The sequence below is a fragment of the Coffea arabica genome, chromosome 1c (assembly GCF_036785885.1).
Source record: "Coffea arabica cultivar ET-39 chromosome 1c, Coffea Arabica ET-39 HiFi, whole genome shotgun sequence".
Classification (NCBI taxonomy): domain Eukaryota; kingdom Viridiplantae; phylum Streptophyta; class Magnoliopsida; order Gentianales; family Rubiaceae; genus Coffea; species Coffea arabica.
Window position 1 is genome coordinate 49352675 of NC_092310.1, and position 17856 is coordinate 49370530.

The 17856-nt window shown below is 36.1% G+C and overlaps 2 protein-coding genes across 8 annotated transcripts; both read right to left on the bottom strand.

Moving 5' to 3' along the window:
- Positions 1-3859: 3859 nt before the first annotated feature.
- LOC113741758 (glycosyltransferase BC10-like) lies at positions 3860-6406 on the bottom strand. The gene is made up of 2 exons (XM_072075095.1): positions 5036-6406; positions 3860-4287 (listed from the first exon to the last, which is right to left on the bottom strand). Exon 1 carries the CDS (start codon positions 6127-6129, stop codon positions 5041-5043), a length of 1089 nt encoding a protein of 362 aa, XP_071931196.1. The 5' UTR covers positions 6130-6406; the 3' UTR covers positions 3860-4287; positions 5036-5040.
- Positions 6407-9568: 3162 nt separating this feature from the next.
- On the bottom strand, positions 9569-17393 carry LOC113725993 (protein IQ-DOMAIN 5-like). 7 transcript variants are annotated; one of them, XM_072075117.1, is made up of 9 exons: positions 17249-17393; positions 17030-17131; positions 16300-16413; positions 14972-15080; positions 14012-14257; positions 13148-13375; positions 12461-12574; positions 10702-11224; positions 9569-10190 (listed from the first exon to the last, which is right to left on the bottom strand). In XM_072075117.1, exons 4-9 carry the CDS (start codon positions 15053-15055, stop codon positions 10039-10041), a joined length of 1347 nt encoding a protein of 448 aa, XP_071931218.1. In that variant the 5' UTR covers positions 15056-15080; positions 16300-16413; positions 17030-17131; positions 17249-17393; the 3' UTR covers positions 9569-10038. The 7 variants fall into 7 exon arrangements, with proteins under 7 accessions (XP_071931218.1, XP_071931210.1, XP_071931214.1 ...); XM_072075109.1 differs by having other exon boundaries at positions 17005-17131; XM_072075113.1 differs by having other exon boundaries at positions 17203-17392.
- Positions 17394-17856: the final 463 nt, after the last annotated feature.

Consider the following 17856-nt stretch of genomic DNA (forward strand, 5'->3'; position numbering starts at 1 on the left):
ATCTAATTCTAACTTTTAAATTGTCCAGCAAGCAGACATTTGTCAGTAACAAATAGAATTTTGAAGTCTACATAGCACCAAAACAAGAATTTCTATGATGTAAGCAAGACAATCATCTTCCACAAGATTGATCAATGATGATAAGGGCTTCAATGCAATTTGCCAGTATTTGTAGGATTAATATTTCCTACAATGCCGGAATACTTGGATGAATAATAATTATATAAAATTTAAATTTGAAATTCAACTTTTATCTATGTATCTTGGATCTAACGGTAAAATTGTATATACTGTCAGTGTATATAAGATTTACTTTTATTTATATAGCAATAAATCAGAAGAAAAAGTTGATTCATTTAGAACTCAAATTGATCAAAGAGTGACCATTAATGTTACCTAAGTTTCAAAATATCAAATTTCAATGACATGCTAGGACATAATATTAGGGCCACAAACTAAAAGACCAAATGTTGATGTCCAAGTAGTCAATTTGCTTGTGAACAAAAGTGTGCTCGGGTCAAAGCATAAGATAAAATTTGACAGATTTTTCACAAAATCATCTGTCTACTCAACTTCGGAAAAGCCATTCACCTATTGTATAAAATGAACAAAACAGGTATACCAAACCACCAAATCCTCCCCCCCCCCCCCCCCCCCCCACACCAAAAAAAAAACAGAGAGAAAGGCCCCATGTTTATTCTTTCTTTGAGATAGTGACCACACAAAACAAAAACAAAAACAAAATCCCTCTTGATAATGAAGGTGCAACAAAGCAAGCAATTTTTGACTTCCAAGCTGATAGATTGAACTATTATTCGTGGTAAAAATATAAGGCATGAAATAAAACACGGTAATTTCATATGCACAACAAAAATTTGGGCAAGGATGATACATGACTCTAAAATATATATCATGTTTGGATTACTTTAGTGTTTTTATTTACTTTTTAAGCGTTTCTTAGATTATGAACCAAATGAAATTGGATAGTATCATCGTTTCATTTTATTTTTTTTTTAAGGATGAAAATTTTGCAATATCGTTTAAGTATCCTAACATTCTAGGTTTTGCTAAAAAATCTAATCTAAAAAATTATTAGACAAATATTTTCTGTGACTTGATAATGCAGATGAATAGTATCAATATAGTTGCGCTACAAGCCTTCCCCTTGATATATTTTCCGGGGAAAGAAGTTGATTAAACCAAATTACATGGGAGGTAAATATAATTTACCCTTTTGCTGCCCTGTATTAGGTGTTCGGTCACCGACACTGATGATGCATGAATGAAGAGGTCCTCAAGCGGAAAGTACATAGTAGGCCCAACTAGTGGGCCTAGGAGTCCAATAAGTTTCATTCTTGTCGGCCGCATAAGATTAAAGGGAATGTGAGCACATCCTCTATTCGGTTTAATAAAGGCTTATAATCTACGTAAATCCCTCTATAGTTGTTGTTTGGATTATTTAAAATGTATTTGAATTTGTGATTCACTAATTATCAAAATATATTTTAAACACTATATTATAATTTATAAAATCAAATATCTCATAAATAATTTAAACAATTAGAGAGATTTGAGAGGATTTCAAATCTTTCGTCAAAGTTCTCGATCCAGATGAAGGATAGGATATCAAGGGAAAAAAAGAATAAAGGCATTTTACTTTGGATACTCCTTCATAGTGAATTCTCAGCTATATATGCAATATGCTTGTAGTATATGGGGACAAGGAAGAGAAGAAAGATTAATAGTTTCTTTCATGAAGCACTTGAAAGTAAGCAAATAAATTTTAGCGGAAAAAAGTCGAAGTAAATTGGCTTCAGATACTTTACAAATAACGAAGGAACAAAGAAAATTCCCATAAATAATGAGGAAGAAAATAAATTATATATACCTTTCTTTCAAGAGGGGTTACAAAAAAATAAGAATAGTTTTCTAGAAAGGCAGACCCTCGTGGTCCACCAAGAAAAGGAAAGACCAAAGGCCCTCGTTCATTGATTGGAATATGAAAGATAGGTTACAATTACTTGGGATCTTAATGATGAAAAGGTTGTAGAGGTTACATGCATCACTAACGAAAATGTATGAATTGCAATTTGAACAAGTTACAAGAGCAATTAGCCTTTTTTGGCCATAATTATGGTGATTATGAAGCCACAGAAGAAGTTACAATTGCCTTCCTTGAATTTTTAGGTTGTGTTAGCCAAAACTTTGCTGTTGCCATTGATACCCTTCAAAGTTCTCATACTTCCAAATTCGAACTTGTGAGCAGAGAATGCACATTATATTTAAAAGGCATTTGATGAAAAGTGGAATTGCATTTTGCAACCAGCTACTCCTTCCGTCCCAATTATTTTGTCATATTTTGAAATTTCAAAATTTTAAAAATAGTGATTTAATTTTGATATGTATACTCCTCTTTCTAATCTTATCCTCATAAATTTAAATTTTAAATTTAAATAGTAATATACATATAATTAAAGGGAAGAGTTATATTAAAAGAAGATATTAAAAAATAATTTAATCTTTTTAACATAATAAATATTTTGAGACATTCTAAAATAAATAAAAAGTAGGGCAGTATTAATCGGGCGGTGCTAGTAGCAAACTTGTGGTGCAGTTTCTATTTTTTTTTTTTTTTTTATAGTTGTCTGTCATGGTATCCAAGGCTTTGCCCTGATTAATCCATTGATCGAGTCACACACCTGTCTATGATGGATAAATCTTCCAACAAAAGTGATTAGGTATGCAAGATTTCAAACGCGAGACCTGCTTAAACGAAACCAAGTTGCTTGACACATGACCCAACCCCGGTTGGTGCAGCTTCTACTTGTGTTACAATGAGATGGTTTCGCAAACTTGTGGTGCAGTTTCTACTTGTGTTACAGTGAGATGGTATCACATTTGTGTCCAGATCAATTATTAGATCCCGTCAAATAGATGGGCCCCTCCCTACGTCACGAGATCGGTACTAAAAAATAAAAAACATTTATTCTCACTTAATTGGTAAAGTATGCTACTCCATTGATGTAATACAACCTTGACCATCGGACTTGTATATTAGACTAGAAAAGTTGGTACATCTACACCTAAATTTGGCCAACTTAAGTTTAACCATAGAACTTTAGTTTAACGACCTTACATAAACTTATCCCGAACCTTTTCTTTATTTTACCTCAAAAATTTTTACTTTACCTTTTTTTTTTTTTTTACGATAAATCTATTTTATCCTACATTAAACGAGAGGGAACGGAAGGTCCGGAAGGGACTGAACCAGGTAAAATTTTTTACTTTACCTACCAAAGCAATCTCAGGCTCAAGATATTGTTCTATCCAATGGCTTGATAATGACTCCGTGATAAAGAATACGTCCAAATTGTCAGAGAAAAAGGAATCCTAGAAAAGGGCAAATTCCATTAGGTGAGAATAATTGCAATTAGACCATCTATAATATTGTCCAGTTGCAGGCGTAAAAGTTTTGGCCCAAAGAGAAGCAACTGCAAACTTTAGTGATGCCAAAATAACTTCAAGTTGCTGCTATTCCTTCTTTTCTGTCGGGACTAATGCCAGAAATTAAGCATTAAAACGCCCACATTAGTTTATAGAACACCATTATTTAACAAGAAATCATAAGTAAACTAAATAGCATTTTCCAATTCCCAAGTATAGCCAAGTGCCACGAGGGAAAATGATGACAAAAAATTCTTCATTTCTCGTATGAATTTAAGACTCCACCATTTCCACGGGTGGAAATGGAAATGAGAATCAGCACTAACAAAAAGAGGGAAGCACTTGCAAATGGAATAACCCAACACCAAAGCAAAGAGAAGGTCAAAGACAAAAAGGTCGAAAAAAGGGCCAAGAGTGATGCCAAAAAGAGAATTTCCTACCTTGGATTTTCAACTTTTCCAATGGCAAATACATACAACCATCCAAATGGATTCAGATGTTGCAAATGACAAGCAATTAGGCCTTAGGACTTCTTTCATTCCTCTATGGACTATGGCCGTTCTTTCGTGTCATTCACATTGTTAACCATCCATCCAACTATATGTACAACCACACAGAATTATTAAGAATCAACCCCAATATTACAGTTTACACCTAAACGTACATTTTGACCACTTTGCTTCTTAAACCTCATCCACCCTTTGCTTAATTTGGACTCCTTGGGTTCCTTTGGTTGAAGGCCTTCTATTACAGCCCCTTCAAAACCTTATCCCACGTGGTACTCCAAATCCTTGTATACATAGATAGCCTTGGAAAATTTTATCCCCTTTTGCTTCTCCTTACCTGTTGAACAGAAAAAATCAACATGATTTCACCAAGCTGCTAACTAAAATTGCTAACTAAATAGCACAATTTAATAAGAAACCTTCAAGCCAAAATTGCTAAATACAAACCCTACATGTTTCCATTTCCTTTTACATTTACTTTTGCAGATCTATTTCTGATGCATTTTCAAGAATAAAATCATGGACCCTTACCAACTCAGCAACACCTCAATTAGCTAAGCTACATTCATGATTCTTCCATATTTAGGATATAAACTAGCAACAAGTAAAAACAGCTACTAACCATAAAAGACAATAACCATTTTGCCATTTGAACTTTAGACCATATACAACAGAGAAACAGAACCCCAAAAAAAAAATGAAAACTTTTGAAAGCACCAATCTCACATGAAATTTGCTTAATTATGGTGGCCTTTTCATCCAACAAGTGAAAGAAAAAGATCTCCCCATCAATATCGTCCATCTTCCCACCTAAAAAAGGCCAGAATGACACAGACTTTTTTATTTACTCCAAGGAAAAAAAACAAAGGTACCGACTTTTCACCGCTCAATGTCAAATTTACAGGTAGCGGATTAGACCAAATACTGTACTAGCACCACTACTATCCGCCCACATCACCAAAAATATCCACCACCACCGATTCTCCACACAATTCTAACTCACCCCAGCTCATCAAAATCCATCCCGAGTCAACTCACAAACCCCAAATTAAGGCAGAACAGAAATCTGGAGCTAGAAAACTTACCAAAATCAGTCCTTGAAAATGACTGAATCCGCGATTTCCATCAATGGCTTCAAGCAACCAGGCGAAAATTTCCTCGCAAACATGTAAGAGTACGAAGAATTCGAGCGCCTTAAACGATGAATCAGCTCAGGAGACACCTCAGGTGGATTATAAGTATGAGGATGTCCGTCGACACTGTCGGTCCAATTAACCCGAGTTAATGTATATTGGGAACACCCCTCCAGATCCGTCATTGATAAAAGTGTAGGAAAATAATGCTCTTCAGGATAACAAGACTCTACATTTATACAAGGCATCTTGAACTTATTCCACAAACGCCTATCTTCAATAACCTTGAGGGCATGTCTTCGAGATAGCGTAAAAAACTGCGAGCCCACTCGAAATTGATCGAAACTAACTTCTGGGGTCATCACATTTTCCCCTCTAGCATTGTACCGATCCCACAAAGTCGGCGAATCGGAGAGGATCTCAATGTAACTCAAGTATTCGAGGTTTTTCGACAGCTTGTGGAGGTCGAACAGGAATTTGTAGAGGTAGTTGAAGGAGTGGAGTGGGATGCAGTTTTGGGAGACTAGCGTGAAGTATGCATTTGACGGGTCGTCGAGGAGGGCGGTGGCAAGGAGGCGGCGGGCGGCGGAGATCAAAGTGGGGGAAGATCGTTGAGTTCTCTTAGATGGGATAAATTTATCGGCAAAAACGCCGGTGGGTGGGGTGATTTTGACAGAAGGGTCGGCGTGGATGTAGATATTGTAGAGACTTGGGCGGGTTTGGTTGAAGAATTTTTCCCAGAGGGGGATGAAGTAGAGGTCGGAGTTGGTGAGGAAGAGGAAGGCAATTTTGGGCCGGAAGGTGGAGGTGGAGCCGAGGCGGGATTTGGTGGAGGGGAGGTGGGATTTGACGGAGGTGGAGGTGGAAGAGGAGAGGGAGATGGCTTTGTGGAAGAGGGACAAGTCGTCGAACTCGTCCGGGGCGGTGATGGTGAGACGGCGAGGAGGGAGGAAGGATGGGGCTATGAAGTAGAAAAGGACCGGTAGGCAGAGCAGAAGTGTGAGGGTTGGGATGAGCGGAGATGAAGGGTAGGATACTATTGGCATTGTTGGTCTGTGGGTGTTTGGGGTTGGGGATTATTGGGAAAGTGGGAAAATTTTGGATGAGGGTTTTGATTAGTAGGAGTGGTAGTAGTACTATTCAGTGCATTTGGTGGGAAAATTGATGGATTTTTTGAGGGTTTTTTGGCTTTTCTCCTTTTTTTCCTTCTTGTTTGGGGGATTTTTTTTTGGGCTTGGGGGTGGGGGCGGTGGGGTGGGGTTTGTGGGTGTTTAAGGTGGTGTGAAAATGTTGATCATTCAAGAATTGGGGATTTGGGAAGATTTGGAAATTGGGGGAGAGGAAATGGTTGAAGAAAGAGTGATATTGGGATGGGCTATGAGGGATTTTGGAGGAGGGAAGGGAGAAGGGAACAGTCGAGATCCAGCAGGAAAAGGGAGATAATGAGAGGTGGGGACTGGTGGAGGATTGGAGTAATGTGTTGCAGTCCAAAAGCAGGTAAGTTGTATGCAGAAGGAGACTGTCTTGTTTTTTGGTAATAAAAAAAAGTCAAAAAACCCGAGCGATCACTAAACTATTGATGAGATCGTGTTTTGGCCATCAAATTATTTTTCGTCGGTAATTAGTCATTAAACAACTTAATCAGTAAATACATGACTATTTAGTCGATAATTATTCTTAATCTGTGAAATTGACTGTACACGTGGCAAAGTGTGAGGTAATTTTATCCAACAACTACGCGATCCTATTTCACAAATTAACTGTAAAATTAGCAGTTAATTTGTGAAATAGGATCGCGTAGTTGTTGGATAAAATTACCTTGCATTTTGCCACGTGTACAGTTAATTTCATAGATTAAGAGCAATTATCAACTAAATTGTCACGAGTTTATTGATTTAGTTATTTAGTGGCCAATTACTGACAAAAAATAGTTTGATCGCCAAAATATGACCTGACCAATAGTTTAGTGGCTGCTGAGGTTTTTTACCCTAAAAAAAATTTGAATGTATTTGGAAGCTTTATTTAATACAGGGAACATAATAGATTGAGATGTAAGTAAGGAGATGTTGCTTTTTAGTAACTGATTTGGTCAGATTTGGATCTTGTTAATTTGAAGTATCGAGCCTGCAGTATACAGTAAATTGGAATCCAATAAGTTTATGGTAGTGAATTTATGGAAATTAATGGAAGAACGACTGGAAGATTTTTCAGTTATTCTTCAAGAATTGAATTGGATTAGTATATCGGTTTGGCTAAAACTATTTAAAGTTTTTAGGTGTCAGTTTTTTCTCAAAAAAAGTATAATTAATTTGAGAAAGTGTCACAATTTCAGGAATTCAATAGATATGAATGAATGTATTTATGTGGTAAATACAGTATAATTTAAGTTCTTTAATGAATGCCCCACTAGTTGAAAAATTCTTACTATATATATTAAAAAAAAAAAGAGTGACTTTTAATTCTCTGATATGGTCAAGGGAAGAACTTTGACAGTGGTAAATTCTGCAAGGGAAAAAGCATATATCCTGTACATTTTTGGCATACATCCTGTAGATTTTAGGCTTGCTAGATTCGTCTGTTGCAGTGAATGATCCAAGCAGCAAGCATCTCTATTTTCTCAATCGTCAAAAAAGTCCAAAATAGCATACATCACCTTTTTACAATCACGTTTTAACCTTGATTGGATTGTAGTTTTTCACAAAAAAAAAAAATTTACATAAAACACTCACGAGTACCCATTTACCTTATATTTATCAAATCGTTATATGATATTTTTCTATAAAAACTTCTAAAAAAATATCAACAAGACAAACGGAAACATAATTGTGTGATCATGCATAATGCTTTCCCTAAACAAGTCTCTTGCAAAGTCCAATAAAAGGACACTTCACAAATTCTTATATGCAAGTTCAAAAGGGATCAAACCTTAAGTTTTGATAGGGTTGGAGATTAAGAGTTCAAATCTTAACTTCCATTATTTTGTCACTATATGTGTCTTCTCCAGATTCATATGAATGCGTAGTACATCCGTGTGGTTCGATGGTAATTCAATTCATGTCGATTGCTCAATTGACCGGTTGAGTCTCTCCATAAAATGCTAGACTACAAGTAAAGGTAGGGCAAATGTTACCAATTGATCCAAAAAAAATTCTTCTATGTACATTTAAAGCATATCTCACTAAATAAATAAGATTAATTAGTATGAGATATCAAGGACCTATTTTAGGTATTTTAATTATTTAGTGAGATATGATTAGTATTGGTTCTGCAATGTGACATATTTTGACCATGCATTACCATCCTCAAGATTATACACTCCTTCTAAAATCGTGAAAAACTATTATTTTAATTTTTTTCTTCAATAGAAATTAAAAAAAAAAAAAAAGAACTAGCCAATGTGTTCAAATATTATCATGGAAGGAAATGCCATTTTTTTCCTTTTAATTTTTCCATCCATTAAAGATACCATCATAGGGGTAAAATACCTTGATTTACCCAAGTTGGCTCCAAATACTACAACGAGATAATTTTTGCTTTTAAAATGGAAAAGATAATCCATTTCAAAATTTTAAGCAATTCTTCTCACTTTGTACATTTCTTTCTTGTGTCTGTTTGCTAAATTCTTTCCGTCTGTGCTTTTCCTTCGCTGTGGCCAACCAATAACTATAAGCCGTAGCTTAGCAAAATTTGCTTCTAAGTTAGTTAAAGGTGTGAATTGGATGTTGGATTTTCCAGTGTGGCTGGAAGAGTTAGCTCAGCAAAATTATTGTTTGAAACCAACCCCCCCCCCCCCCCCCCCCCCCCCCACAAAAACAATCTCCCCAACAACCCCAAAAATAATGATCAGCTTCCTCAACATTTGATGAGTATATAATAACCTGGCTTTGAAAAACTTGAATCCCACAAATAATTATTACATGAATAAGCTCAACTCTTTTTTTTCCCAATTGGGTTTCCATAATTTTGAATTCGGACGGCCAAACTTTCTAAAGATGACATCTCAACTATAATGTGCAGGTATAGATTGATTTTCTGGCAGAAAGAAGATCAATTTTAACATGATGGATGACATCTCAATTTTCTTGTTTCCTACTTCCAGAATTTCCTCCATAAGGACAATACTTTAAGGTGTTGTTTGATGAGGAAACAAATAGAACTACTTCTGGAGTAACATGAATCTTTCTCCCTTTTGTTTTGGGGGTAAGGAAGGCTCAAAACCATGAAAAGCTAAGCAGGCTTACTTACCACTAATCTACTATGAACCTGCTGATGCCTCAACATTTCAGGGACACAGGAGAATGGTAATAGATCAGTCTAACATGAGAATGTGCTTTTCTATCTCAATCTCCAATAGATGAAATTGCAATATGAGTACACAACGGGCCAGTGACTTCTGTCATAGTGGCCAGTGACTTCTGTTATGGTGCCAGTATTATCTTACAATCGAACTATAGAATCAAGTGCAGTATAGAATACTGACAAGGATTTGAACACAGATGAATTCATCATTCATCAGATAAATCTTACTTCTAAGTCACTAAAATTTTGCACTTAAAACATATACCCTTCAAGCCTGCCGAATTCTTGAGTCTGATCTTATGAATAAATTGAACAAAAGAACCAATTGACAACCTTTCTACAGTGGAGGAACAGAACGAAGTCTCTCAACATATGAACCAAACTTAAGACAAGCAGCTCAGAAATAGCTAACAAAACAAGAGAATAGCCGATAAAAAATGATGACATGACAACCGTTACAACAGCTTGAGTAGCTCCGAGAAGATTTATTCCTGCAACAACACCTGTCTTCCATCCCTGCCCTGACGATATTGCCAGAAAAAAGAGGAACTGAAGCACTGCCAACGCATCTCCTTAAGAGAGGCCACCACTATGTACAGACTAACAAAGGCAGAACTTAATATGGAAGAGTTGCATATCCCAACAGAACATCAAGTCTAGTTGTCCACAGACTGTGCAATCGATTTGGTAGGCTTTAGATCAGTGCCATTTGCTTTGGATCTGTCCTTCAAGGGCTTCTGTACAGTAGGACTCCTTTTGACAGCATTTCTACTAGGTTGCCTAGTTGTCTGAGAGCCAAGACCTTGCCCTAAACAAGGTGAATAACCAGAATGTCCAGGTGAAAAATGGACTGGTGTTTATAGGAAGAACATCAATAAGAATGAACTTTTTAGTATTCACAGTATCCTGCTTATGGGATTCCATAATTACAAATTTTAGCATGGAAAGATGGTTGGTGCAATATTCTCATCTAGTAATTCCTACTTGCAAATACAAAAACAATGGTTTTTATCTGAGATGCTTCTACCCCAAAATAACTGGTTTATTCAAATCAAATACTGCAGGAGTTTTTATTGTGTTATGCATTATATTGCCAAACCTTCAGAAAACCTTTTCTTGTAGAACTGAAATTGCATGCAACTTTGCCCTTTTTGTCATTCTACATAACCTTTATTTCACTTTTCAGCACAGATGGAGGATAGTAAAGGCCTATTAAATTTCTACGTTGCATAGCAGAATTGCAGGATGCTCTATCAACCACATAAATGAGAATACACAAAACTGAGTGCAAAAGCAGCATCAAAGAGAGAAAAACTAACCACTAGGCAAAGAAAGCCTCTTCTTTCCCTGCTTATCTGACTGCATCGATCTCTCTTTAGGGTTGCTGTTTGATCTTGAAATGACACTGGGCTTTAAACTACCGCCTTCAGCTAAATCATCATGAATCTGTTTTAACCTTGGATTGGCAGAAACTGTGGGAGTTGTATCTTGCACTGTGGCCAACTTATTTGGGGAAGAGCTGGAGCCATCAGAATGAGAAGCAGCTAATTTCTCATTTAACAGATTCAAATTGATACTTGAACGAGATGGGCCTGTTTTTTCATTTGGGTGATTTGAAGTCATTGATTTCTTGCCAGTAGATTTTGTTTGGGTATTTATACCATTTTTTCCTTCAGTTGATCCATTCTCTTGAAGTGCCATCCCATCCTTGGTATTAATGTCTAAAAAGCGGTTTTCCCATGGACGAACGGCCATCCACCTTTCCAACCAATTCCATCCCCAGTTACTTTTATCTGGTTCGAAACCAGCTGGTGTTGCCTGCTGTCTTGATCCTGCCTGCCACTGTAACAGAGGAAATGATACTATTAAAGCCATCAAAGAAAATAAATGCAAAATGAATTAGAAAGAACAAGAGAAAACGGATACATGGGAACTTATAGCCATATAATGAAGTGTCAGAAGATAGAAACGAGGAGTATGTCAAACGTAAAAATGACAATTTGAGGCCTCTGTTCCTTGTTTTATGACAACAAATCAAAAGTTGCTCAAGCAATTTAACCAAGGCTCTAAAAAATTTAAAGGCAGTTAGGATTTGCATGCCACTACTTTACTGAGGCTTAAAATTTAAAGAGTGAGTGAGGAGTTAAGAAGTTTAAAAGGTTCACAAGTCAACTTTGAACTCAAAGCTTTCATGGAAAAGCTTACAAGATCAAACGTTTGAGGTAAGATCTCAGAAAGTATGAATTCTGCAAAAGTAATGATACATCCAGTCTTTGGTAAGTTCAGACGATCTAACTTGCATCCTAACCTCTCAGAGGTTTTGCGAACTGGAACAGGCACGTTGGGAAGAGGTAGGATGACATTAATTCGGTCATAGCTTGTAACTTAATAGACCTAACTTGCATCTCAAGTCCTTGAAAGTTTCCTGGGAGAGTGGAGAGGAATTGAGAAGCAGGCAGGCTGTTTGAACCTTCAAAAGAAATCTATCAGCAACAGCTAAATTTCTGAGGACTGGATTGCATGTTCCAAATAGATTTCTGACAATGAGAATGACACTTTAATTGGAATATCCTTCAAAACATTTTGTCATAATATTCTTTCCAAATTTGGCACAAACAAGTTTAAGCACTACCTTTCAGTTAGAAGTACATTTGCACTAGTCAGCAAAATAAGTATTATTTTTACCAATCTTTTTAATTATAAGAAGGATTTCTTCGAAGAGTCAATTTTGGAAGCATTAGTTGCTCAAGGAATGAGATTTTTCTGGTACTCAGGAATCTTTATCAATGTACATGCTCTATCAGACTCTGCATGTCCAGTCAGTCTACGACATTCATCTAAAGCACTGGGAATATCTCTCAGAACACAAAAAACTGAGTCATGACTTATAATGCATGAACTGTGAATTGACATGAGAATCGAACAGAGCTAGGTAGGCTAAGCTTGGATATCTCATACATTAAGATAATTGCATCCTCATACTTTCAATTTTCACTGATCTAGTGCTTGACAATTTTTCTATAGTAAGATCACCATAGAGAATCACGGTTTACATGCTAGAGGATAAAAAATAGTTACCTGATGAGCCAAAGCATATGCCATTGCCCTTTCACGCTTAGCTGCAGCTTCCTGCCTTTTCAACAACTTGGCTTGAATATCTTCAACGGATCCAACACTATCACACCACCCTTCCTGTGTAAGAACCAAGGCAACAAAAAGAAATAAGAGTGCATAAAAGCAAAACAAAATGGAAAAAAAAGTACTTAAACAGAAAGAAAACTACTTCACTTATTTTGGCTGTGAATTGTGGCTCAAAAGAGAGAACAGGATTCCAGCACTTTCAAATTCTACGAACAAAATATTGACACCATACATATAAACCAAAATAAATAAATAAATAAAACTACAGTCTAACATGCATTGTGAACAGAAACAATCAGACAATAGATAAGCTGCTGAATCCTGACCTTGTTCATTAGATTGTAATCGCTCTTGTCTAATTTATCAGTATAACGAATTCTTTTGTATGACCTATGGAATGTGCGTCATCTATTTTCTCAGCTTCCAAACTAGTCAAGAAAAGGTAAACTGATGCTAGAAACCAGGCAAGTCAAAAATTACAATGTCACTGATGTGACACCATATCAGCTAACCAATGTGCAAGACAGAATGATAAATATTAGCTCACTATCCATTTATTTTACATAAACACTAAGAAGTGGCCAAGAAAATATCATGAAATGATAGCATCTAGAATTTGCATACTTCTATTTCCCTAACACGAGCATCATGTTCAAGTTGTTGTTGAAGTTTCTGTTGGGCTGTTTGATTTTCCAGTGCCATACGAACACGCCTTGCTCGGACACGGGCCTGAACTCGAACTAGAGCTTGCATACAGCGGAGAGTGATTGCAGCTTGCTTTCTTACAGCATGGCCCCTAACAAGGGCTTGAAGTCTTACTAGTCCCTTTAAGGCTCTTAGAGCTCGTCTAGCCTGAAAATCATCAGCAATTTTGTGTCTAACGTCAAACTTCAAACATAGAAGACTAGGTACAATTCTTGCATTAAAAACTTTTATCCCATAAACAAAATTTTATACAAGAAAATAAATATATAATAGTTCCTTACAACTGTACTCTGGGGGTAAAAATATAAAAACAAAACAAAAAAAGGAAAACTGTACCATGATAGTATATAGCATTCAGGTTTTAAGGTTTAAGAACTTGTAATATATGTGAAGATACTTTTCAAATCTAAAGCTATAAAATGACACTCAACAAAAACAAGTTCAAATAATATATCTTGATCTGGTATAGGTGCCTGTCCACAAGATACATGTCCCATTCCCGTATATTGATATATTAATGTCATACCATCATTTGCTTAATTAACATATTGAAAATATACATACAATCAACTAGTAGTCCTAAAACAGATTAACCATCCTCTCCCAACTAGAATTTTTGAATGCAAAGGTAGGCAATGGCTGAGTTAAGGGGAGGAAAAGTAGAATACTTTCAGCTGAAAATCTTCTAATCTATAGATCTTTAAAAGAAATAAAGATCAACAGAACAGCATATCAGGAACATACAGACAAATTGGAGAGAGAAAAAAGTGATGCAAGAAGTACCAGGAATCCTCTAAAAGCTGTTTGAATGCGGATGGCTGCCCATTCTTCTCTACTGTATTGAATTTGAGCTGCATCTGCCACTTGAAGTGAAGTAGAAGGCGTGCCAGTGGCATCTGAAAGTGAAAGTGCACTAGCATCTTCAGCTGGCCTTGCAGCATCATGACTCAATTCGTCCTGAAGTATGTCAGTATCAATTTCAACAGAATGCTTTCTCCGGTGCCAAAACTTTCCAGTAGTACTGGTCCTCTGTAAAATGTACAATATCAATGACTGATTGAGAAAGCATAGACACTGTGGAATGTGAAGCACATGTAAAATAATGTTCAGGATTTAACACGAAAATGAAAAGATGACATAAAAGCAAGAGTTCAAGATTTTCTAATTCGTAAGCACTTCTGCTTTTACAATATCCATGTTGTAGCCAGGTTCTTTTAAGTTTACCAAGCAGGAGATACTGGAGTTTAGGCCAGAGCCCCTAAACCAGTAATGTGAAATGGCACGTTCACCTCTCAGAAATTGAGAAAAGATGAACTGAAAGTTTGACACCCAATGCTCTCACAGACAGGAGTGGAATATAAACAACTCAATGAGTTCCTCATTTATAAAAGAACAATAGGATATGCATACTAAGTTTCATCTATGCAAGTGGAAAATCTCTATGACATGCACATCACTCTTAACATTCATTACTTTGACCATTTTTTCCTCTTTCTGGATGGTAGTTGGCAAAAATAGGCACATATTGTGTCATAATTCTTCTTCTCTTCTTTTATATCCCCAATTGATGTAACGTCTTTTGTTTCGCTTCTTTTCTTCCTTTAGTTTTTTGTTCAAGCTGTTGGTTTGGGGAGAAGGGGGGTTGTGGCAAATAATAATAATGCCAAATTTGAAAAACTATCCATCTTGTGTCCTTCCACTCCTATTGCCCTGTGGGCACCTGAGGATTTGTTAAGTACTCACATTTTCATCCTTTTCTGAAGATTGTGATCTTTCTGGTTTCTTCAAACCAACCAAAGCTTTAATCCATTTCCCTGATACACCCATTGTTAGCAGTTTTGGCTCATCAGACCTGCAACAAGTAATATAAATGACTCAGTACTACTGCTAACTTCTAGTTGTACCTTAGAAGAACTAATGAAGAAACCCGCAGAGGGAAAGCAAGTTCAATAATCAAAAAACACCTTCATATATAAGACAATCTATATGGAAAAAATACTAATCAGAGCAAAAAGGTACAGAATAGATACTCTTAAATGGGAAATGTGGTCCACGAGCATGTGATATACAGTCTTGTGCTCACCATTTGCTTCTAAGAATGGGACATACAGTATTGGTGTTGTACTTTTCCATTTACTTCTAACAAGGGAGACTCTTGAGATGTACTAAACATTAAGTGACTCATGCTTACAGCATATTGCATGGGGAAAAATGCAACAATAGAATATGCACTGACAGTGATTTCACCTGATCCATGCTGTACCAAAAGCGCTCTATACCTGCTTACTTCTCACAAGAATGTTAATAAAGCTCAACAGCCAAGATGTCTTCTCAAATTAGTAGAGTTCAAAAATTACAATTTTTAATTTCTTCTATCTAAACCACGATAACTGAAAGAATAGAATTCTCAAATTCTTAAAATGAGGCGGTAGAGTTAATTCCCAAAAGAATAGGTAATGACCTTGCACGAATCATAAAATGACTTTAGTACTGTTAAAATCTTAAGTAGCAAAACATGTTAAATAATCCCAACTTTTCCATTTTTCATGTGCTATTTCATACAAAGCAAGAATCCTGTTACTTATGTGCTACTTCATATATCCTGTTACTTAACTAGTGTTGCACTCAGCAGTTTAAGCATGAAGCATCTTGCTCAATTCACTTCTTCGTTTACACCTTAGTGTCATAATCCAGTAATAGTTCTTGCAGTCTTCATCACAGTCATTAAGCTGCTTATATAATTGCTCATGTTACACATTACTCTTAAGGAAAACACGCTACAACCACCAAGCTCTAATCTTAAAGTTGGCTACCCAAACAATCATCTTGGTACACCCAGCATCACAACAAAACTTCTCTCTTGGGATTTTGTGAGCATGGGATAGCCTAGCACATTGAAAGTTATGAAAGCTGCTCGTCACTGCTGTTGAATAGACAATGCAATAATGCATCACATATATGGAATGAAATGCAATGGATGAACAGGAACCCCTGATATATGAGGATGACTAAACATCTACTACATTGTTAAACCTCTACATCATAATCCATCCCCCCAACTAAATACTCACCTTCAAAAGGAAAGCTTTATGTAACTCCAAAGCATCCAATTGAACAAGACTATTTCTTTGTTATAAACAATGCAAAATGTAATCTTCCCATGCCATCCACTCCTCTCTTTTCACCTGAGAAGCACGGTAACAGAAATCATTGTCAATTTTGCAATTCAGAAAAATAATTCACTACAAAACAGGACATCCATAAGTACCAAATGTAAAACTCATAAAACATCTATAAGATTAAAAAGAATGGATTAATTTTGCAAATAATTAGGCTTGTATTGCACAGATCTTTACTGGTGCAGAATGATGACCTCTTTGATGACAATGAAAACTACTTTATCATCCGCAACATCAATTATGATAAAACAGTAGAAGTAACCCGTAATTACCAGCTCTATCACTAGTTTTCCCATTTGTGAAACATCTAAGCTAATCAAACAGAAACCTAAAACAATAAAATGAAATAATTGAATTCCTTTAATCCAAAAGCTTGACACATACTGAACTAACTTGATCCCTTATCTTACAAACAAACATACAATTCAAATGGATTTCCAGAAGACCTCAACTTAAGAGCCAAAATTCAAAACACCCCCATCAAGAAACTGGATGGTGAGTGCTGCAGTGATGAAAACTCAGCTAAAGTTTCGAACTTTATGGATCATGCCAGCTCATGTTGTAATAAATTCACCTAAAACTGAAAAAATACCCCACCAGAAGAAGACAAAAAGAATAATACGCTGCTGACTGCTCCAGCTAAGTGAAAGGAAAGCCCAGTTGAGACAATTCAGCAAACGAGAAATGCAGATCTATAGATCATCCAACTGGCATGCGTATATAGCTGCAAAAAAGAGCTGAATTCAATTCATGGTGGGCACGTTTGAGAAAAACAAAAGGAACCCTTTTCTTTACCTCAAGTAAAAATGATGGGTTTTTGAAGATGCTTCAGAAAAAGAACCTGAAAACAAAAAATGGGTGCTTGGTTGTTTGGACTCGGTACAATGGGAGAAGAGTAAATGATGACTAAATATTAATTTAAATGCGAAAAAGGATTTTGGCTTTTGGTTTTCTTGTTGGGGAGGAATCTAATTATGTCTAATCTTGTCCGTTGGAAAGTTACCTTGTAATAATAATTAATCTTCTATGTCTCAATCACAATCAATCAACCAAAGGAAGGGAAAGGTCAACCTGTGGTCAACGGTATCCGAAAGCTTTAGACAAAGGTAATTATTTTCTGTTAGTATTCTTTTTCTGACAGCTTTGGAGTCTTTTTAGAGTGGTTGTTACTCCAATCGATTTGAAATAGTGTACGAGCAATTGAGCATCATTAGTGCGACACGTTTTAACTTTAAACATTGGTTAGAACAAGTTAAGGGTAAAAACAAGAATAATTTGAATTTTAGGACATCTAAAAGTAGCTTTACTTGGTACTTCTATTCCAAAAAGAGAGAGAGAGAGAGAGGTTTGGCAATTTCTCTCTCCAAAAAAATCTATATTTTTTATGAACATATTTTTAATTATTTTTTTATCTCACATAAATAAAACCATTACAGTATTTTTTTTTTC